Here is a 22,500-nt window from a genome sequence, read left to right on the forward strand (position 1 = left end):
CTGCCCACCCTCTCAATCTCTGTGTCTTTCCCCCACCCGCTCTCTCTCTGTCTCTTTCCCCCACCCTCTCTCTCTGTCTCCATTCCCCCACCCTCTCTCTCTGTCTCTTCTCCCCAACCTCTCTCTCTGTCTCCTTCCCCCACCCTCTCTCTCTCTGTCTCTTCTCCCCACCCTCTCTCTCTGTCTCTTCCCCTACCCTCTCTCTGTCTCCTTCCCCCACCCTCTCTCTCTGTCTCTTCGCCCCACCCTATCTCTCTCTGTCTCTTCCCCCACCCTCTCTCTGTCTCCTTCCCCCACCCTCACCCTCTCTGTCTCTTTCTCCCCACCCTCTGTCTCTTTCCGCCCACCCTCTCTCTCTCTCTGTCTCTTTCCCCACCCCCTCTCTCTCTCTCTGTCTCTTTCCCCCACCCTCTCTCTCTGTCTCTTTTCCCCACCCTCTCTCTCTTACTCTTTCCCCCACCCTCTCTCTCTCTGTCTCTTTCCCCACCCTCTCTCTCTCTGTCTCTTTCCCCCACCATCTCTCTCTTTCCCCCCACCCTCTCTCTCTCTCTCTCTGTCTCTTTCCCCCCACCCTCTCTCTCTGTCTCTTTTCCCCACCCTCTCTCTCTTACTCTTTCCCCCACCCTCTCTCTCTCTGTCTCTTTCCCCCACCCTCTCTCTCTCTGTCTCTTTCCCCCCACCATCTCTCTCTTTCCCCCACCCTCTCTCTCTGTCTCTTCTCCCCACCCTCTCTCTCTCTGTCTCTACCCCCACCCTCTCTCTCTGTCTCCATTCCCCCACCCTCTCTCTCTGTCTCTTCTCCCCAACCTCTCTCTCTGTCTCCTTCCCCCACCCTCTCTCTCTCTGTCTCTTCTCCCCACCCTCTCTCTCTCTGTCTCTTCCCCTACCCTCTCTCTGTCTCCTTCTCCCCACCCTCTCTCTCTCTGTCTCCTTCTCCCCACCCTCTCTCTCTCTGTCTCCTTCTCCCCACCCTCTCTCTCTCTGTCTCTTCCCCCACCCTCTCTCTGTCTCCTTCCCCCACCCTCTCTCTCTCTGTCTCTTCTCCCCACCCTCTCTCTCTGTCTCTTCTCCCCACCCTCTCTCTCTGTTCTTTCCCCCACCCTCTCTCTCTCTGTCTCTTTCCCCACCCTCTCTCTGTCTCTTCTCCCCACCCTCTCTCTCTGTCTCTTTTCCCCACCCTCTCTCTCTGTCTCTTCTCCCCACCCTCTCTCTCTCTGTCTCTTCCCCCCACCCTCTGTCTCTTCTCCCCACCCTCTGTCTCTTTCCCCCTCACCCTCTGTCTCTTTCCCCCTCACCCTCTGTCTCTTTCCCCCACCCTCTGTCTCTTCTCCCCACCCTCTGTCTCTTTCCCCCTCACCTTCTGTCTCTTCTCCCCACCCTCTGTCTCTTTCCCCCTCACCCTCTGTCTCTTCTCCCCCACCCCTGTCTCTTTCCCCCTCAACCTCTGTCTCTTTCCCCCTCACCCTCTGTCTCTTTCCCCCCACCCTCTCACTCTCTGTCTCTTCTCCCCACCCTCTCTCTCTCTGTCTCTTCCCCCCACCCTCTGTCTCTTCTCTCCACCCTTTGTCTCTTTCCCCCTCACCCTCTGTCTCTTCTCCCCACCCTCTGTCTCTCTCCCCACCCTCTGTCTCTTTCCCCCTCACCCTCTGTCTCTTCTCCCCACCCTCTGTCTCTCTACCCACCCTCTGTCTCTTTCCCCCTCACCCTCTCTCTCTTCTCCCCACCCTCTGTCTCTTTCCCCCTCACCCTCTGTCTCTTCTCCCCACCCTCTGTCTCTTTCCCCCTCACCCTCTGTCTCTTTCCCCCACCCTCTCTCTCTCTGTCTTTCCCCCCCTCTCTGTCTCTGTCTCTTTCCCCCCACAATCTCTCTCTTTCCCCCACCCTCTCTCTCTGTCTCTTCTCCCCACCCTCTCTCTCTCTGTCTCTACCCCCACCCTCTCTCTCTGTCTCCATTCCCCCCACCCTCTCTCTCTGTCTCTTCTCCCCAACCTCTCTCTCTGTCTCCTTCCCCCACCCTCTCTCTCTCTGTCTCTTCTCCCCACCCTCTCTCTCTCTGTCTCTTCCCCTACCCTCTCTCTGTCTCCTTCCCCCACCCTCTCTCTCTCTCTGTCTCTTCTCCCCACCCTCTCTCTCTCTGTCTCTTCCCCACCCTCTCTCTCTCTGTCTCTTTCTCCCCACCCTCTGTCTCTTTCCGCCCACCCTCTCTCTCTCTGTCTCTTTCCCCCACCCTCTCTCTCTCTCTGTCTCTTTCCCCCACCCTCTCTGTCTGTTTTTTTCCCCACCCTCTCTCTCTCTTACTCTTTCCCCCACCCTCTCTCTCTCTGTCTCTTTCCCCCACCATCTCTCTTTCCCCCACCCTCTCTCTCTGTCTCTTCTCCCACCCTCTCTCTCTCTGTCTCTACCCCCCACCCTCTCTCTCTGTCTCCATTCCCCCCACCCTCTCTCTGTGTCTCTTCTCCCCAACCTCTCTCTCTGTCTCCTTCCCCACCCTCTCTCTCTCTCTGTCTCTTCTCCCCACCCTCTCTCTCTCTGTCTCTTCCCCTACCCTCTCTCTGTCTCCTTCTCCCCACCCTCTCTCTCTCTGTCTCTTCCCCCACCCTCTCTCTGTCTCCTTCCCCACCCTCTCTCTCTCTGTCTCTTCTCCCCACCCTCTCTCTCTGTCTCTTCTCCCCACCCTCTCTCTCTCTGTCTCTTTCCCCCCACCCTCTCTCTGTCTCTTCTCCCCACCCTCTCTCTCTGTCTCTTCTCCCCACCCTCTCTCTCTGTCTCTTCTCCCCACCCTCTCTCTCTCTGTCTCTTCTCCCCACCCTCTCTCTGTCTCCTTCCCCCACCTTCTCTCTCTCTGTCTCTTCTCCCCACCCTCTCGCTCTGTCTCTTCTCCCCATCCTCTCTCTCTGTCTCTTCTCCCCACCCTCTCTCTCTCTGTCTCTTCCCCCACCCTCTGTCTCTTCTCTCCACCCTCTGTCTCTTTCCCTCTCACCCTCTGTCTCTTCTCCCCACCCTCTGTCTCTCTCCCCACCCTCTGTCTCTTTCCCCCTCACCCTCTGTCTCTTCTCCCCACCCTCTGTCTCTTTCCCCCTCACCCGCTCTCTCTTCTCCCCACCCTCTGTCTCTTTCCCCCTCACCCTCTGTCTCTTCTCCCCAACCTCTGTCTCTTTCCCCCTCACCCTCTGTCTCTTTCCCCCCACCCTCTCTCTCTCTGTCTCTTTCCCCCACCCTCTCTGTCTCTGTCTCTTTCCCCCACCCTCTCTCTGTCTCCTTCCCCCACCCTCTCTCTCTCTGTCTCTTCTCCCCACCCTCTCTCTCTGTCTCTTCTCCCCACCCTCTCTCTCTGTCTCTTCCCCCCACCCTCTCTCTCTGTCTCTTTCCCCCCCACCCTCTCTCTGTCTCTTCTCCCCACCCTCTCTCTCTCTGTCTCTTCCCCCTACCCTCTCTCTGACTCCTTCTCCCCACCCTCTCTCTCTCTGTCTCCTTCTCCCCACCCTCTCTCTCTCTGTCTCTTCCCCCACCCTCTCTCTGTCTCCTTCCCTCACCCTCTCTCTCTCTGTCTCTTCTACCCACCCTCTCTCTCTCTGTCTCTTCCCCACCCTCTCTCTGTCTCCTTCCCCCACCCTCTCTCTCTCTGTCTCTTCTCCCCACCCTCTCTCTCTGTCTCTTCCCCCACCCTCTCCCTGTCTCCTTCCCCCACCCTCTCTCTCTCTGTCTCTTCTCCCCACCCTCTCTCTCTGTCTCTTCTCCCCACCCTCTCTCTCTCTGTCTCTTTCCCCCACCCTCTCTCTGTCTCTTCTCCCCACCCTCTCTCTCTCTCTTCTCCCCACCCTCTCTCTCTGTCTCTTCTCCCCACCCTCTCTCTCTCTGTCTCTTCCCCCACCCTCTGTCTCTTCTCTCCACCCTTTGTGTCTTTCCCCCTCACCCTCTGTCTCTTCTCCCCACCCTCTGTCTCTCTCCCCACCCTCTGTCTCTTTCCCCCTCACCCTCTGTCTCTTCTCCCCACCCTCTGTCTCTCTACCCACCCTCTGTCTCTTTCCCCCTCACCCGCTCTCTCTTCTCCCCACCCTCTGTCTCTTTCCCCCTCACCCTCTGTCTCTTCTCCCCACCCTCTGTCTCTTTCCCCCTCACCCTCTGTCTCTTTCCCCCACCCTCTCTCTCTCTGTATCTTTCCCCCACCCTCTCTGTCTCTGTCTCTTTCCCCCCACCATCTCTCTCTTTCCCCCACCCTCTCTCTCTGTCTATTCTCCCCACCCTCTCTCTCTCTGTCTCTACCCCCACCCTCTCTCTCTGTCTCCATTCCCCCACCCTCTCTCTCTGTCTCTTCTCCCCAACCTCTCTCTCTGTCTCCTTCCCCCACCCTCTCTCTCTCTGTCTCTTCTCCCCACCCTCTCTCTCTCTGTCTCTTCCCCTACCCTCTCTCTGTCTCCTTCCCCCACCCTCTCTCTCTCTGTCTCTTCTCCCCACCCTCTCTCTCTCTGTCTCTTCCCCCACGCTCTCTCTCTGTCTCCTTCCCCCACCCTCTCTCTCTCTGTCTCTTTCTCCCCACCCTCTGTCTCTTTCCGCCCACCCTCTCTCTCTCTGTCTCTTTCCCCCCCCCACCCTCTCTCTCTCTCTGTCTCTTTCCCCCCACCCTCTCTCTCTGTTTTTTCCCCCACCCTCTCTCTCTTACTCTTTCCCCCACCCTCTCTCTCTCTGTCTCTTTCCCCCACCATCTCTCTCTTTCCCCCACCCTCTCTCTCTGTCTCTTCTCCCCACCCTCTCTCTCTGTCTCTACCCCCACCCTCTCTCTCTGTCTCCATTCCCCCCACCCTCTCTCTGTGTCTCTTCTCCCCAACCTCTCTCTCTGTCTCCTTCCCCCACCCTCTCTCTGTCTCTCTTCTGTCTCTTCTCCCCACCCTCTCTCTCTGTCTCTTCCCCCACCCTCTCTCTGTCTCTTCTCCCCACCCTCTCTCTCTCTGTCTCTTCCCCCACCCTCTCTCTGTCTCTTCTCCCCACCCTCTCTCTCTCTGTCTCTTCCCCACCCTCTCTCTGTCTCCTTCTCCCCACCCTCTCTCTCTCTGTCTCCTTCTCCCCACCCTCTCTCTCTCTGTCTCTTCCCCCACCCTCTCTCTGTCTCCTTCCCTCACCCTCTCTCTCTCTGTCTCTTCTCCCACCCTCTCTCTCTCTGTCTCTTCTCCCCACCCTCTCTCTGTCTCCTTCTCCCCACCCTCTCTCTCTCTGTCTCTTCTCCCCACCCTCTCTCTGTCTCTTCCCCCCACCCTCTCTCTCTGTCTCCTTCCCCCACCCTCTCTCTCTGTCTCTTCTCCCCACCCTCTCTCTCTGTCTCTTCTCCCCACCCTCTCTCTCTGTCTCTTTCCCCCCACCCTCTCTCTCTGTCTCTTCTCCCCACCCTCTCTCTCTGTCTCTTCTCCCCACCCTCTCTCTCTGTCTCTTCTCCCCACCCTCTCTCTCTCTGTCTCTTCTCCCCACCCTCTGTCTCTTCTCTCCACCCTCTGTCTCTTTCCCCCTCACCCTCTGTCTCTTCTCCCCACCCTCTGTCTCTCTCCCCACCCTCTGTCTCTTTCCCCCTCACCCTCTGTCTCTTCTCCCCACCCTCTGTCTCTCTCCCCACCCCCTCTTTCTTCCCCTCACCCTCTCTCTCTCTTCTCCCCACCCTCTGTCTCTTTCCCCCTCACCCTCTGTCTCTTCTCCCCACCCTCTGTCTCTTTCCCCCTCACCTCTGTCTCTTTCCCCCACCCTCTCTCTCTGTCTCTTTCCCCCCACCCTCTCTGTCTCTGTCTCTTTCCCCCCACCCTCTCTCTGTCTCCTTCCCCCACCCTCTCTCTCTGTCTCTTCTCCCCACCCTCTCTCTCTGTCTCTTCTCCCCACCCTCTCTCTCTGTCTCTTCCCCCACCCTCTCTCTCTGTCTCTTTCCCCACCTGTCTCTTCTCCCCACCCTCTCTCTCTGTCTCTTCTCCCCACCCTCTCTCTCTCTGTCTCTTCTCCCCACCCTCTCTCTGTCTCTTCCCCCACCCCTGTCTCTTCTCCCCACCTCTGTCTCTTCTCCCCACCCTCTGTCTCTTTCTCTTCCCCCACCCTCTGTCTCTTTCCCCACCCTCTGTCTCTTCTCTCACCCTCTGTCTCTTTCTCCCCCTCACCCTCTGTCTCTTTCCCCACCCTCTGTCTCTCTGTCTCCCCCCACCCTCTCTGTCTCTGTCTCTTTCCCCCACCCTCTGTCTCTTTCCCCCACCCTCTGTCTCTTGTCTCCCTCCACCCTCTCTCTCTCTGTCTCTTCCCCCCCCTCTCTCTCTGTCTCTTTCCCCCCACCTCTCTGTCTCTTCTCCCCACCCTCTCTCTCTGTCTCTTCCCCACCCTCTCTCTCTGTCTCTCTCTTCCCCTCCCTCTCTCTCTGTCTCTTTCCCCCCACCCTCTCTCTCTGTCTCTTCTCCCCACCTCTCCCTCTGTCTCTTTCCCCACCCTCTCTCTCTCTCTGTCTCTTCTCCCCACCCTCTCTCTGTCTTTCCCCCACCCTCTCTCTGTCTCCTTCTCCCCACCCTCTCTCTCTGTCTCTTCCCCTCACCCTCTCTGTCTCTTTCTCCCCCCTCCCTCTGTCTCTTCTCTGTCTCTTTCCCCCACCCTCTGTCTCTTCCCCCCCCACCCTCTGTCTCTTCTCCCCACCCTCTGTCTCTTCTCCCCACTCCTCTGTCTCTGTCTCTTTCCCCCACCCTCTGTCTCTTCTCCCCCCCTCACCCTCTGTCTCTTTCCCCACCCTCTCTCTCTGTCTCTTCCCCCACCCTCTGTCTCTTTCTCCCCCACCCTCTGTCTCTTCTCCCCACCCTCTGTCTCTTTCCCCCTCACCCTCTGTCTCTTCTCCCCACCCTGTCTCTTCCCCTCACCCTCTGTCTCTTTCCCCACCCACCCTCTGTCTCTTTCCCCCTCACCCTCTGTCTCTTTCTCTTCCCCCCCTCTCCCTCTGTCTCTTTCCCCACCTCTCTCTCTCTCTGTCTCTTTCCCCCTCACCTCTCTGTCTCTGTCTCTTTCCCCTCACCCTCTGTCTCTTCTCCCCACCCTCTGTCTCTTTCCCCCTCACCCTCTGTCTCTTTCTTTCCCCACCCTCTGTCTCTTCTCCCCACCCTCTGTCTCTGTCTCTTTCCCCCACACCCTCTGTCTCTTCTCCCACCCTCTGTCTCTTCTCCCCACCCTCTGTCTCTTTCCCCCTCACCCTCTGTCTCTTCTCCCCACCCTCTGTCTCTTTCCCCCTCACCCTCTGTCTCTTCTCCCCACCCTCTGTCTCTTTCCCCCTCACCCTCTGTCTCTTCTCCCCCCACCCTCTGTCTCTTTCCCCCTCACCCTCTCTCTGTCTCTTCTTTCCCCTCACCCTCTTTCTGTCTCTTTCCCCCCACCCTCTCTCTTTCTCTGTCTCTTTCCCCCACCCTCTCTCTCTGTCCCCCCACCTCTCTCTCTTTTCCCCACCCTCTCTCTCTGTCTCTTTCCCCCCCTCTCTCTCTCTCTGTCTCTTTCCCCCCACCCTCTCTCTCTTCCCCCACCCTCTCTCTCTGTCTCTTCTCCCCCCTCTCCCTCTCTCTTTCCCCCACCCTCTGTCTGTCTCTTCTCCCCACCCTCTCTCTCTGTCTCTTCCCCCCACCCTCTCTCTCTGTCTCTACCCCCACCCTTCCCTGTCTCCATTCCCCCACCCTCTCTGTCTGTCTCATTCCCCCACCCTCTCTCTCTCTATTTCCCCCACCCTCTCTCTCTCTCTTTCCCCCACCCTCTCTCTGTCACTTTCTCCCCACCCTCTCTCTGTCACTTTCCCCCACCCTCTCTCTCTCTTTCCCACCCAACCCTCTCTCTCTCTCTGTCCCTTTCCCCCACCCTCTTTCTATCTGTCTCTTTCCCCCCACCCTCTCGCTCTGTCTCTTTCCCCCCAATCAAAATGGGGTTTGATTTCGAATTCTTTGTGGATCTGTATAATCTGAGGGAAATATGTGTTTCTAATATGGTCATACATTGGACAGGAGGTTAGGATGTGCAGCTCAGTTTCCACCTCATTTTGTGGGCAGTGTGCACAAAGCCTGTCTTCTCTTGAGAGCCATGTCTGCCTACGTCAGCCTTTCTCAATAGCAAGGCTATGCTCACTGAGTCTGTACATAGTCAAAGCTTTCCTTAAGTTTGGGTCAGTCACAGTGGTCAGATATTCTGCCACTGTGTACTCTCTGTTTAGGGCCAAATTGCATTCTAGTTAGCTCTGTTTTTTTTAGTTAAATCTTTCCAATGTGTCAAGTAATTATCTTTTTGTTTTCTCATGATTTGATTGGGTCTAATTGTGCTGCTGTCCTGGGGCTCTGTGGGGTGTGTTTGTGTTTGTGAACAGAGCCCCAGGACCAGCTTGCTTAGTGGACTCTTCTCCAGGTTCATCTCTCTGTAGGTGATGGCATTGTTATGGAAGGTTTGGGAATCGCTTCCCTTTAGGTGGTTGTAGAATTGAATGGCTCTTTCTGGAATTTGATCATTAGTGGGTATCGGCCTAATTCTGCCCTGCATGCATTATTTGGTGTTTTACACTGTACACGGAGGATATTTTTTGCAGAATTCTGCATGCAGTCTCAATTTGGTGTTTGTCCCATTTTCTGAAGTCTAGGTTGGTGAGACCTCACTACCATAAAGGGCAATGGGCTCTATGACTGATTCAAGTATTTTTATCCAGATCCTAATTGGTATGTTGAATTGTATGTTCTTTTTGATGGCAAAGAATGCCCTTCTTGCCTTGTCTCTCAGATCGTTCACAGCTTTGTGGAAGTTACCTGTGGCGGAGATTTTTAGGCCAAGGTATGTTTCGTTTTTGTGTGCTCTAGGGCAGTGGTGTCTAGATGGAATTTGTATTTGTGGTCCTGGTGACTGGACCTTTTTTGGAACACCATTATTTTGGTCGTACTGAGATTTACTGTCAGGGCCCAGGTCTGGCAGAATCTGTGCAGAAGATCTAGGTGCTGCTGTTATCCCTCCTTGGTTGGGGACAGAAGCACCAGATCATCGGCAAAGAGTAGATATTTGACTTCAGATTCTAGTAGGGTCTCTCTCTCTCAGGGGTTGAATTAGCATGGGAAACTAATTATTACATTACCAAAATTAGACAAAAAGATCCAAAACAAAAGTGAAATAAACAAAAACTGAACAGCAAACATTACACTCACAAAAGTTCCAAAAGAATAGAGACATTTAACATGTCATGTTATGTCTGTATACAGTGCTGTAACAATGTGCAAATAGTTCATGTACAAAAGGGAAAATAAATAAACATCTCTGTCTCCGTGTGTGTGTGTTTTAGGGAGAATTAATTGATTAGCTTGCAGGTCTGTTAACAGAGCCTGGGAGAGGGATAAAGTGTTGGTGCTGTTGTCTTTACGGGCCCTCTGTGGGAGTGAATGGGTTTACTGTGTGACTGTGAACTAACTAAGAGCCCTCTGTGGGAGTGAATGGGTTTACTGTGTGACTGTGAACTAACTAATAGCCCTCTGTGGGAGTGAATGGGTTTAATGTGTGGCTGTGAACTAACTAATAGCCCTCTGTGTGAGTGAATGGGTTTACTGTGTGACTGTGAACTAACTAAGAGCCCTCTGTGTGAGTGAATGGGTTTACTGTGTGACTGTCAACTAACTAAGAGCCCTCTGTGGGAGGGAATGGGTTGACTGTGTGGCTGTGAACTAACTAACTAAGAGCCCTTTGTGGGAGTGAATGGGTTGACTGTGTGACTGTGAACTAACTAAGAGCCCTCTGTGGGAGTGAATGGGTTGACTGTGTGACTGTGAACTAACTAAGAGCCCTCTGTGGGAGTGAATGGGTTGACTGTGTGGCTGTGAACTAACTAACTAAGAGCCCTTTGTGGGAGTGAATGGGTTGACTGTGTGACTGTGAACTAACTATGAGCCCTCTGTAGGAGTGAAAGGGTTTACTGTGTGACTGTGAACTAACTAAGAGCCCTCTGTGGGAGTGAATGGGTTTACTGTGTGACTGTGAACTAACTAAGAGCCCTCTGTGGGAGTGAATGGGTTTACTGTGTGACTGTCAACTAACTAATACCCTCTGTGGGAGTGAATGGGTTGACTGTGTGGCTGTGAACTAACTAACTAAGAGCCCTTTGTGAGAGTGAATGGGTTTACTGTGTGACTGTGAACTAACTAAGAGCCCTCTGTGGGAGTGAATGGGTTGACTGTGAACTAACTAAGAGCCCTCTGTGGGAGTGAATGGGTTTACTGTCAACTAACTAAGAGCCCTCTGTGGGAGTGAATGGGTTGACTGTCAACTAACTAAGAGCCCTCTGTGGGAGTGAATGGGTTGACTATGTGGCTGTGAACTAACTATGAGCCCTCTGTAGGAGTGAAAGGGTTTACTGTGTGACTGTGAACTAACTAAGAGCCCTCTGTGTGAGTGAATGGGTTGACTGTGTGACTGTGAACTAACTATGAGCCCTCTGTAGGAGTGAAAGGGTTTACTGTGTGACTGTGAACTAACTAAGAGCCCTCTGTGGGAGTGAATGGGTTTACTGTGTGACTGTGAACTAACTAAGAGCCCTCTGTGGGAGTGAATGGGTTTACTGTGTGACTGTCAACTAACTAATACCCTCTGTGGGAGTGAATGGGTTGACTGTGTGGCTGTGAACTAACTAACTAAGAGCCCTTTGTGAGAGTGAATGGGTTTACTGTGTGACTGTGAACTAACTAAGAGCCCTCTGTGGGAGTGAATGGGTTGACTGTGAACTAACTAAGAGCCCTCTGTGGGAGTGAATGGGTTTACTGTCAACTAACTAAGAGCCCTCTGTGGGAGTGAATGGGTTGACTGTCAACTAACTAAGAGCCCTCTGTGGGAGTGAATGGGTTGACTGTCAACTAACTAAGAGCCCTCTGTGGGAGTGAATGGGTTTACTGTGTGACTGTGAACTAACTAAGAGCCCTCTGTGGGAGTGAATGGGTTGACTGTGAACTAACTAAGAGCCCTCTGTGTGAGTGAATGGGTTTACTGTGTGACTGTGAACTAACTAAGAGCCCTCTGTGGGAGTGAATGGGTTTACTGTGTGACTGTGAACTAACTAATACCCTCTGTGGGAGTGAATGGGTTGACTATGTGGCTGTGAACTAACTATGAGCCCTCTGTATGAGTGAATGGGTTTACTGTGTGACTGTGAACTAACTAAAAGGCCTCTGTTGGAGTGAATGGGTTTACTGTGTGACTGGGAACTAACTAACTATGACCCCTCTGTGGGAGTGAATGGGTTGACTATGTGGCTGTGAACTAACTATGAGCCCTCTGTAGGAGTGAAAGGGTTTACTGTGTGACTGTGAACTAACTAAGAGCCCTCTGTGTGAGTGAATGGGTTTACTGTGTGACTGTGAACTAACTATGAGCCCTCTGTGTGAGTGAAAGGGTTTACTGTGTGACTGTGAACTAACTAAGAGCCCTCTGTGTGAGTGAATGGGTTTACTGTGTGACTGTGAACTAACTAAGAGCCCTCTGTGGGAGTGTATGGGTTTACTGTGTGACTGTCAACTAACTAATACCCTCTGTGGGAGTGTATGGGTTTACTGTGTGACTGTCAACTAACTAATACCCTCTGTGGGAGTGAATGGGTTGACTGTGTGCCTGTGAACTAACTTGTTTGTTTAGGGTGGTTTGTGTGTCTGCATGCTTCTGTCTTTTCGTGGTTTGTGTGCCAATGTCTGTCCTCCTCCTCTGTTGAGTGTCTGGTGTGTGGGGGTTGATACTACATGAAGTGGATGCTGAGACGTCTTCGTAACCAGAAAGCTCTTTCTCCAGTAATGTGACAAATGTTAACAAGTATGTCATAGGGTCACTTTTCTCTTGCCCGCTACACAGTGTCGTAATGAAAAGTAGCTGCAGTGTAATTCATCTCAGCAAACACCACATACATATTCATTAAATTACACACACATACAGACGTTAGAAAGACATGGAGTATCTGCACAGTGCTGTGTCTAGTTGTTGTATCTGTGCATATCTGAGCATGACTTCACTGTATGAGTGGGGAGGGGGGGGAGTGAAGGAGGGAGCGAGGGGGGGGCAGGCAGGCAGCCGGAGAGGGAGGGAGGGATGGAGGAAGGGGGCTGCAGTGAGCAGAGAGTACCTAGTGATGTCATCGTCCCAGTGGAGCAGAAACACATAGCCATTGTTGCAGGTGATGGTGCAGCGCAGAAAGACTAAACATATATAGTGTGTGTGCCTGTGAGCATATGTGTGTGTGTGTATACATGTGAACGTGCATGTGCCTTTGTCCATCTGTGTGTGTGTGTGTGTGTGTGTGTGTGTGTGTGTGTGTGTGTGTGTGTGTGTGTGTGTGTGTGTGTGTGTGTGTGTGTGTGTGTGTGTGTGTGTGTGTGTGTGCATAAAGCAGGGAGAAGGAAGGAAGGAGGAGGCGTCTAGCTAGCTACCTGGGCTTGACATGATGTCATCCTCCCAGTGGGTTTACACTGCCAAGCTGCTGTTGCAGGTGAAGAATATGGCTAGTGTGTGTGTGTGTGTGTGTGTGTGTGTGTGTGTGTGTGTGTGTGTGTGTGTGTGTATACCTGGGTCTTGATGATGTCATCGTCTCTGTGGACCTGCAGGACGTAGCCAGAGTTACAGGTGATGGTGCAGCGAGCTCCGTTGAAGAAGCGCAGACTGCTGCACTTGAGCTCTGCATTGCGGATCAGCGGCTCCTGGCAGTCGATGGCCTCACATGAGTAATGGACACAACTAGAGAAGGAGGGGTACACACAAACACATGGGTGAATTATTTAGTACCAGTATAATCATAAACATAGTAGCTAAATATATACTGCCCATATGGGGTAGGTTGTACAAAGAAGAAACAGCATCACAGTGTAGCTACATCCACAGCCAGACACAGACAACTTAAATTCACAGTGGGTCGAACACCCATACAGTACAATATAAAGTACAAACACACAAACACACTGTCTCAACCACAGCCACACTGTCTCAACCCAAACATACAGTACAATATAAAGTACAAACACACACAACCACACTGTCTCAACCACAGCCACACTGTCTCAACCCAAACATACAGTACAATATAAAGTACAAACACACACAACCACACTGTCTCAACCACAGCCACACTGTCTCAACCCAAACATACAGTACAATATAAAGTACAAACACACACAACCACACTGTCTCAACCACAGCCACACTGTCTCAACCCAAACACACAACCACACTGTCTCAACCACAGCCACACTGTCTCAACACAAACATACAGTACAATATAAAGTACAAACACACACAACCACACTGTCTCAACACAACACACCACACTGTCTCAACCACAGCCACACTGTCTCAACCAAACATACAGTACAATATAAAGTACAAACACACACAACCACACTGTCTCAACCACAGCCACACTGTCTCAACCCAACCACACTGTCTCAACCACAGCCCACACTGTCTCAACCCAAACATACAGTACAATATAAAGTACAAACACACACAAACACACTGTCTCAACCACAGCCACACTGTCTCAACCCAACCACACTGTCTCAACCCAACCACACTGTCTCAACACAAACATACAGTACAATATAAAGTACAAACACACACAACCACACTGTCTCAACCACAGCCACACTGTCTCAACCCAACCACACTGTCTCAACCACAACCACACTGTCTCAACACAAACATACAGTCTCACAATATAAACACTGTCTCAAACACACAACTCACAGCAACACACTGTCTCAACCACACCACACTGTCTCAACTCACACACAACCACACTGTCTCAACAAACCACAACCACAGCCACACTGTCTCAACACAACCACACTGTCTCAACACAAAACCACTATCTCAACTCACACAACTACACTGTCTCAACACACACACACAACTACACTGTCTCAACTCACACACAACCACAATGTCTCAACAAACACACAACCACAGCCACACTGTCTCAACACAACCACACTGTCTCAACACAAAAACCACTATCTCAACTCACACAACTACACTGTCTCAACACAACCACACTGTCTCAACACAACCACACTGTCTCAACACACATACAACCACACTGTCTCAACACAACCACCCTGTCTCAACTCACATACAACTACACTGTCTCAACACACACACACAACTACACTGTCTCAACTCACACACAACCACAATGTCTCAACAAACACACAACCACAGCCACACTGTCTCAACACAACCACACTGTCTCAACACAAAAACCACTATCTCAACTCACACAACTACACTGTCTCAACACAACCACACTGTCTCAACACAAACATACAGTATCAATACACAACCACAACGACACTGTCTCAACACAACAACACTGTCTCAACACAACACACTGTCTCAACACAACCACACTGTCTCAACACAAACCAACACAACTCACACTGTCTCAACACAACACACACAATATCACTGTCTCACACAACCACAACAACAGTCTCAACACAACACACTGTCTCAACACATGTCTCAACACAACCACTGTCTCAACACAACCACAACCACACTGTCTCAACACAAACACACAATATCAACACACAACCACAACAACAGTCTCAACACACACACAACCATAACAACACTGTCTCAACACACACAACCACACTGTCTCAACACAACAACACTGTCTCAACACAACCCACACACACAACTACACTGGTCTCAACAAACACAACCACACACAACCCACACTGTCTCAACACAACCACACTGTCTCAACACAAAAACCACTATCTCAACTCACACAACTACACTGTCTCAACACAACCACACTGTCTCAACACAAACATACAGTATCAATACACAACCACAACGACACTGTCTCAACACAACAACACTGTCTCAACACAACACACTGTCTCAACACAACCACACTGTCTCAACACAACCACAACCACACTGTCTCAACACAACCACACAATATCAACACACAACCACAACAACAGTCTCAACACACACACAACCATAACAACACTGTCTCAACACAACCACAACCACACTGTCTCAACACAAACACACAATATCAACACACAACCACAACAACAGTCTCAACACACACACAACCATAACAACACTGTCTCAACACACACACAACCACAACAACACTGTCTCAACACAACCCCACTGGCTGAACACACACACACAGCCACACTGTCTCAACACACAACCACACTGTCTCAACACAAAAACCACTATCTCAACTCACACAACTACACTGTCTCAACACAACCACACTGTCTCAACACAACCACAACCACACTGTCTCAACACAAAACCACTATCTCAACTCACACAACTACACTGTCTCAACACAACCACACTGTCTCAACACAACCACACTGTCTCAACACACAACCACACTGTCTCAACACAGCCACACTGTCTCAACACACAACCACACTGTCTCAACACAAAACCACTATCTCAACTCACACAACTACACTGTCTCAACACAACCACACAGTCTCAACACAACCACACTGTCTCAACACAACCACAACCACACTGTCTCAACACACACACAACCACACTGTCTCAACACACACACAACCACACTGTCTCAACACAACCACAACCACACTGTCTCAACACACACACAACCACACTGTCTCAACACACAGCCACACTGTCTCAACACACAGCCACACTGTCTCAACACACAACCACACTGTCACAGCACAACTATACTGTCTCAACACACAGCCACACTGTCTCAACACACAACCACACTGTCACAACACAACCACAACCACACTGTCTCAACAACTACAACCACACTGTATCAACAACACTGTCTCAAAACACACACTGCCATACTGCATTCACCTGGCTGCCCTAGAAGTGGAACCATGGTAGCACCCCAATTGGCACCCTATCCCCTATATAGTGCACTATATTTGACCAGGGCCCAAATGGTAGCCATTGGGCTCTAGTCCAAGGTAGTGCTCTATATAGGGATTAGGGTTCCATTTGGGACCCAACCAATGAATCAATGCCCACAGAACATCATCCCTGACGTCATCCAGAACAGTATGTTTTCATTATAGCATGGAGAACACACAGCTATCTATAGAATGTGCTATATCTCCTCTTTACATGAGATACACTTCGTTAAACAGATTGAAGCTACCAGAACCAGCAACACAAATGGATAAGTGAATGTCTTGAGTCAGCACACTACAGTATAGGGCTGCTGTAAGATTCTCTGGGGCTAGCTGCTGTGCATAAAGATTGTGTGTGTCTCTGTGTCTGTCTACACACACACACACACACACACACACACACACACACACACACACACACACACACACACACACACGTGGGAGTGTGGTTAATGAATTAAGAGAAGTGGGATATTGTGAGCAGACTACAATGAGAGAGTCTGGACAAGCACTACGTTGGTAGCAGTCAGAGGACTTGTTCTAAGGAATGTCGGGACCCTCAAGGCTGTCTTTGACAACAGTTTGCCTGTTGTATTCCCTATACAGCACACTAATGTTGACCAGTACTGTTCTATGTAGGGAATAGGGTGCCTCTCTCTCTCTCTCTCTCTCTGTCTCTCTCTCTCTGTCTCTCTCTCTCTCTCTCAAAATGTTTTGGTCTCTCTATATTTTGGTCTCTCTATATTTTTCTGCATATTTCTCTGCATCATATATCTCTGCACACCTGATCTCTCTAGTGGGCGGCAGGTAGTTTACAGGTTAAGTGTTGGGCCAGTAAAGAATAATATGCTGATGTGCCCTTGAGCAAGGCACTTAACCCGTATTGCTCCTGTAAGTCGCCCTGGATAAGAGCATCTGCTAAAATGTAAATGTAGTGCTTTTCTCCCTCTCTTCCCCTCTTTCTCTCGCCTTCCACCTCAACAACATACTCCGAGATCCTAACATGAACCTCGTAACGTATCGAGAGAAGGCAGAGCAAACACAAACCGATACTCACAACAAAACCAAACTCCCTGCTTGAGCTAGTGTTTACATTTTAGGATCCTTAGCTAAGTAGGTGGAAAGAAACAGGCTTTATAGACAGCTTAGCACTGAGTTGTTTTCATGAACCATAAGGTATGTATTAAGCTATAGGTGTGGTTTCAGCTCCTGTCTCCTGGATAATTTTTTAAACACTTGAAAAATGATCACTAGTCTGAAGACTACTAGAAGGGGCTATGACGAGTGTCCCATCACTCAAAATCTGAACCTTCACTGGAGACGAAAGACTCTAGAGCCTCCACACTTTACAGTCCAATAATCGGCCATTACCCCTCAAATCTTCATATTTGAAAGAAGGGATGGCGAAGGGAAGAAAGAGAGAGAAGGCAAGAAAACAAGTGTGGAACATAAAACCGGGACATGTTAATAGCTTGTGTTGTTAACAACTTAGGGAATAAGGGACTTGGTGTTTTGTAGAGGTAGAATTATTACGGGAAATCGGCTGTTTGGCTGGAGAGAGAGAGGAGGAAAGGGGGGAAGAGAGCAAAGAGAGGGGGATAAGTAGAGCAAGTAGGAGAAGAGGGGAGAAGAGGAGGAGGAAGAGGAGAAGAGGGAGAAGGCAGGGAGCGAAGAGAGATGGAAGGAGAGGAATGAAGGGAAAAGGATGGAGAGGGAGTAGAAGAGAGGAGGATAGGGAATAGGATGAGGAGGAGGACAAATGAAGGTAAGGGAGTATGAGGAGTAAGAGGAGGAGAAATGCCCAAGCTTAAGACTCCCTGTACTAAATCCCTTCTAGAGGCTCAGGCGGGAGCTGTTGAAGCAAGGAGCCGCCAAATAGATCATATTTACACTTTGGATATGGCTGCCGCTGAGCACAACAAACCCCAAATATGTCAATACAAGGAGCTATAATAGTAGGCAATTACTAATTAATAATGAATGCATTGTTCCTCTGGGTCGGCATGGAAACTCCCACCGCCAGCCTTCCACCAAAGCTCTGCTACTGAAACAGTAAAATCCAGGGCTGCATCCCAAATGCCACCCTATTCCCTATGTAGTGCACTACTTTTGACCTTGGCCCATAGTGCACTAAGTAGGGAATAGTGTGCAATTTGGGATGCACCCAGCTTTAGCGCAACCGCTCCAACAGAAGGGCATGAAAAGTGCACTAGTGCATTTTTAAAGTTGGTTTGACCCTTTATTCATCCCAGGTTTGGTCTCATTGAGATCAAATGTGTTTTGCAAGAGAGATATAGTTGATTGATTTTGTTCGTCGCATGTAATCTATTACAATGGTGTTAATAAACTATTGATTCAACGGTGTATGGACAAGGGAGGATTGAGCTCCAGGTCTGGCATGCTAGTTGGTTTTGGAGCTTGCATAGCCTACAGAGTATCCAGAATGTTTGCTAAGTAAATCTACTACATCAGAACTTAGTACTTAAATCTTCTATAGCAGGGATGGACAACTTTGATGGAGTGGGGGCCACAAAAAAATCTGAATTTATCATGAGGGCCCGCAGTGTCAGTAATTTGACCGTGATTACTACAGGTTTAGATAGCTGGCTAAACTAACTTACCAATCTAAAAAATATAGCTAGCCTGGGCTAATTGAGTGACTGTCAATGATGACACAAGAGAAAAACTGCTGATGCACAACCAATTTTTTAAAGATTGCACCTTGTGTTTGCACCTTGTGAATTCATCCACAGGCCTACAAAAGGGGGCTGCCAGCTGCCCATCTCTGCTCTATAAGGAAACCGAAGAATTGTCACCACACACATCAGCTGAATAACACCAAGTGAGTTGTTGAATTTGACAGCTCAGTGGAATGGGTCCCAGAGCCAAAGACGAGTCTGAGGACGGCAACTTCTCTTTGTTTGTGGCATCAAACAACGTCTTATCGAGAGCAGAATCCTCCTCATACAATTAGCTTTTCTCCTTTGCTTCACTGGCAAACAACAAAAGCCACAAATGGCCCGATTCCTCATGACAGCCCCCTGACCAATTCTGAGGCCTGTGTGTGTGTGTGCACCCATGTGTGTGTGTGTGTGTGTTTGCGCATGCAAGCGTGCGTAGTTATACACATGCTCATTTTTAACATTTCACATACATGTTTACTTCTACATGTATAACAGTGACCTTTTGTGTATCTCCCCTTGCGCCCCCGAGCGCCCTCCTCACCTTTGACCCATGGGGTTGTAGATCTCGTTGCTCTGGCATCCGCTAATGGTGATTGGGTCAAAGAACTGGAAGGAGCGCAGGCCCACGCCAGAGATGGCCACCAGGTGGGAGCGGAACTGGACCAGGATGGCCTTGGTGCGGTAGAAGGCCACGCTCAGGTCATGGCTCACTGGGATTACCAGGGGGTTGGTCCTGCAGGTCAGACGCCAATCACCTAGAAGGAGGGATGGGAGGAAGGAGAGAGACAGAGAAAGGAGGGACAAAGAGGGATGTGGGAAGTTAGAGAAATAGCTCATATGGGATTTTAAGAGATCTTTCCACGCTTCCACAGTTCCATAGGTTGTATCTACAGACCTAAACTGTGGATGACCTCCTTGGTGTCCACCAGTTGAACGGTGATGTTGCACTGTGTCTGGTCGATGTAGCCTGTCCCGTCTGCAGCTAGGTGGATTATCACAGCGGCAGCCACCATGGGGTGGGAAAAGTAGGCCTGGGTGAGAAGGGAACACTCACAATTTGTGCCCTAAACTCTCAACAAATTCATATTGGGTATATTACTAACTGGAGATATGTTTATGTAACTTCAGCCTTTGCCCACCCATATCCCATGACTCCTGACCTCTAACCTATGGCCTGTGACCTACCTTGAGCCAGTACTGTGGGTACCAGGAGGACTGCTGGGCCTCTCTGCAGGGGAACCAGGCGTACTGGGAAACCCCATCAGACAGGTCAAACACCTTGGACTGGCATGTCTGATAACACACACAGAGAGACAGAGACAGAGAGACAGAGAGACAGAGAGACAGAGAGAGGAGAGAGACAGAGAGAGACAGAGAGAGACAGAGAGACAGAGAGAGACAGAGAGACAGAGAGAGGAGAGACAGAGAGACAGAGAGAGACAGAGAGACAGAGAGACAGATAGACACAGAGAGAGAAATTAAGATTCGTAGTGACACCAAATATTTTTGCAACATTTGTACATAGAATTTGCACACATTTTGTGGAAAACAAATGTTTCTGATAATGTCAGATAATCTTTGCTTCTTTTTCTGAAACAAGATAGTTCATTTTCAGATTATGAACCAAATCAATGTGAATTGGCATCATTAGAAGGTGTATTTTTCAGATTATTTTGTTATTTTGTTGCCTTGAAGGTTGAGATGTGTTCAAAGCCCTGCCAACAGGGTCATTCCTGGAGTTACGTAATAGTGTGAGGAAGTTGCTAGGGAAAACAAGGCTGAGTTGATACGGCACACATGGAGGGGCAGTGTGACACGCTCAGCATGTTAACGGCGTGAAAAATCAGGCCGTCTGGGGAGAGGGTGCTTCAGTTCCTCTCTCTTTCTTTCTCTCTAAATATCTCACTCTCCATTACTCCTTTTCATCTTTCACTCCACCACTCATTTGTTCTCTCTCCCCAATCCCCTCTCGCTATCCCTCCATCTCTCCACTCTCTTTCTCTCTCTATCCCACCTCTAACTCTTCTATCTTTAATGTTTTTCAGACTCAGAACCAGAGAGCCAGATGTCAACTCATAAGGCCTAAACACTTCCATGCCTCTATCTGACAGCTCTACTTCATCCTCTGTATGTGGGCTGCTTAGTTAGGGACAGGCGTAGATGGAAGGCTGTTTGTGTTGTTTGCTGTCTCTCTTCACAGGAGAGAGGTTATCTGTGACAAGAAGCTGGAGAACCATGTTAGAGATAGCAATGTGAAAGGGGTATTTAATTATTATTATTTTTAACCTTTATTTAACTAGGCAAGTCAGTTAAGAACAAATTCTTATTTCAAATTAGGCATACCCCAGCCAAACCTGGATGACGCTGGGCCAATTGTGCAACGCCCTACGGGACTCCCAATCACTTCTGGAGGTGATACAGCCTGGAATCGAACCAGGGACTGGAGTGGCAACCTCTTGCACTGAGATGCAGTGCCTTAGACCGCTGTGCCACTCAGGAGCCAAGGTAGGCATACCTACATTAGTTAGTTGTACAACTGAATGTATCCCACTGAAATGTGTCTTCTGCATTTAACCCAACCCCTCTGAAGCAGAGAGGTGCGGGTGCTGCCTTAATCGACATCCACGCATCCAGGGACCAGTGGGTTTACTGGGGCAGAATGACAGATTTTTTACTTTGTCATGTCAGGATTCGACCCAGCAACCTTTTGGTTACTGGCCCAACGCTCCTACCCGCCAGGCTACCTGCCTACCTGGGGGCAGAGTGTACAGACACAGGCACAAGGACATACATTTTCGCCCATTGCCTGATGCCAGTGAAATCAGACACCTGTAACCAGAGACGTCCACCCAGAGCTAGACGAACTAGACGCAGTGGTGGAAACTACCCAGAAGCTCTTCGAGTAATCTATCTGTCTCCTGGATCTGCCGAGGTGACAGTTATGGATAGGCAGAGGAGGGAGCTGAGATGACGAAGACCCAGCTACCCGATCGTTTCTGTTGTTGTTTGGTGATATTCTTCATGGTGCTTCCCTCTCAATGCACTGGGGCACTGCTGATGTCTTGTGTTGAGAGTTGCTATGGCTCCTCACCCTGCTGCAGACTGGAGCGGCGAGTGAATATTGCACAGGTGACAGCCAACCAATGACTTATTTATGTAAACACAGGTAGCACTGAGTCGAAGTCCCCCACCCCCCTCTGTGTTTTTATAACACCCGCAGTTTTCGACAGACAGAGCTAGCACACTGTAATTGTACGTCAAGCTTGCCCTCTAGCAAACACCTATAAAGAGCAATGCCGGCAGGAGGGTTCATCAGCCTCCAAAGTTCTGTTACTCCCCAGCCTCCTCCTGTACAATGGCAAGAGTCAGACTAGTCCAAGTAAGATTGGTCATTCATTTGATTTGGTCATTAGGAGGTTGTAAATACAACTCCCAACCTCCCCCAAGGACTGATCCTGCGTGTGTGTTTGTGTGTTTGTGTGTGTGTATACATATGTGTGTGTAAGGTTGGGGTGGGGGGGTGGGGTGATGGGGGTGTAAAGCAGGAGCCCACAGAGGACCACATAGCAGGGGCCTTGCATCACGGAGCGAACCACAACAGAGCAGCCAACAAGGTCTCTAACATAAGCAACACACAGGGAAAAATAAACCAATAAAACAAATGCTGGACAATAAATCGTCGGAGACCGCAGCTTGAGAGACGTCGGAAAAGGGAAAGGAGAAAGGAGAAACAACACTTGAGTCTAAACTTAGAGCCTTTTTTGTTCACTTTGTTATGGCAGTAAAAAAGTCCTCTGCCGCGCCGATCAACTAAATTGCTACAACATTATCGCACGAGATGTTGACAAAAGACAGTCCCAGAGACTATTTTAGGTCTCTGTGTTGCAAGAGAGAGGATGAGAGAAAGA

General features: G+C 50.1%; 1 protein-coding gene across 2 annotated transcripts in view; it reads right to left on the reverse strand.

The window, feature by feature from the left end:
• LOC112219324 (pappalysin-1-like) overlaps window positions 1-22,500 on the reverse strand; it is a 126,587-nt gene that overhangs the window by 39,775 nt on the left and 64,312 nt on the right. For both annotated transcript variants that reach the window (XM_042302314.1, XM_042302313.1), the window contains exons 11-14: window positions 19,778-19,885; window positions 19,488-19,623; window positions 19,134-19,347; window positions 12,546-12,714 (exon numbers count right to left, since the gene is read on the reverse strand). In XM_042302314.1, the coding sequence (XP_042158248.1) occupies window positions 12,546-12,714; window positions 19,134-19,347; window positions 19,488-19,623; window positions 19,778-19,885 (627 nt within the window). The remainder of the gene's footprint in view (window positions 1-12,545; window positions 12,715-19,133; window positions 19,348-19,487; window positions 19,624-19,777; window positions 19,886-22,500) is intronic.

The sequence above is a fragment of the Oncorhynchus tshawytscha genome, linkage group LG20, assembly GCF_018296145.1.
Source record: "Oncorhynchus tshawytscha isolate Ot180627B linkage group LG20, Otsh_v2.0, whole genome shotgun sequence".
NCBI classification, from domain to species: domain Eukaryota; kingdom Metazoa; phylum Chordata; class Actinopteri; order Salmoniformes; family Salmonidae; genus Oncorhynchus; species Oncorhynchus tshawytscha.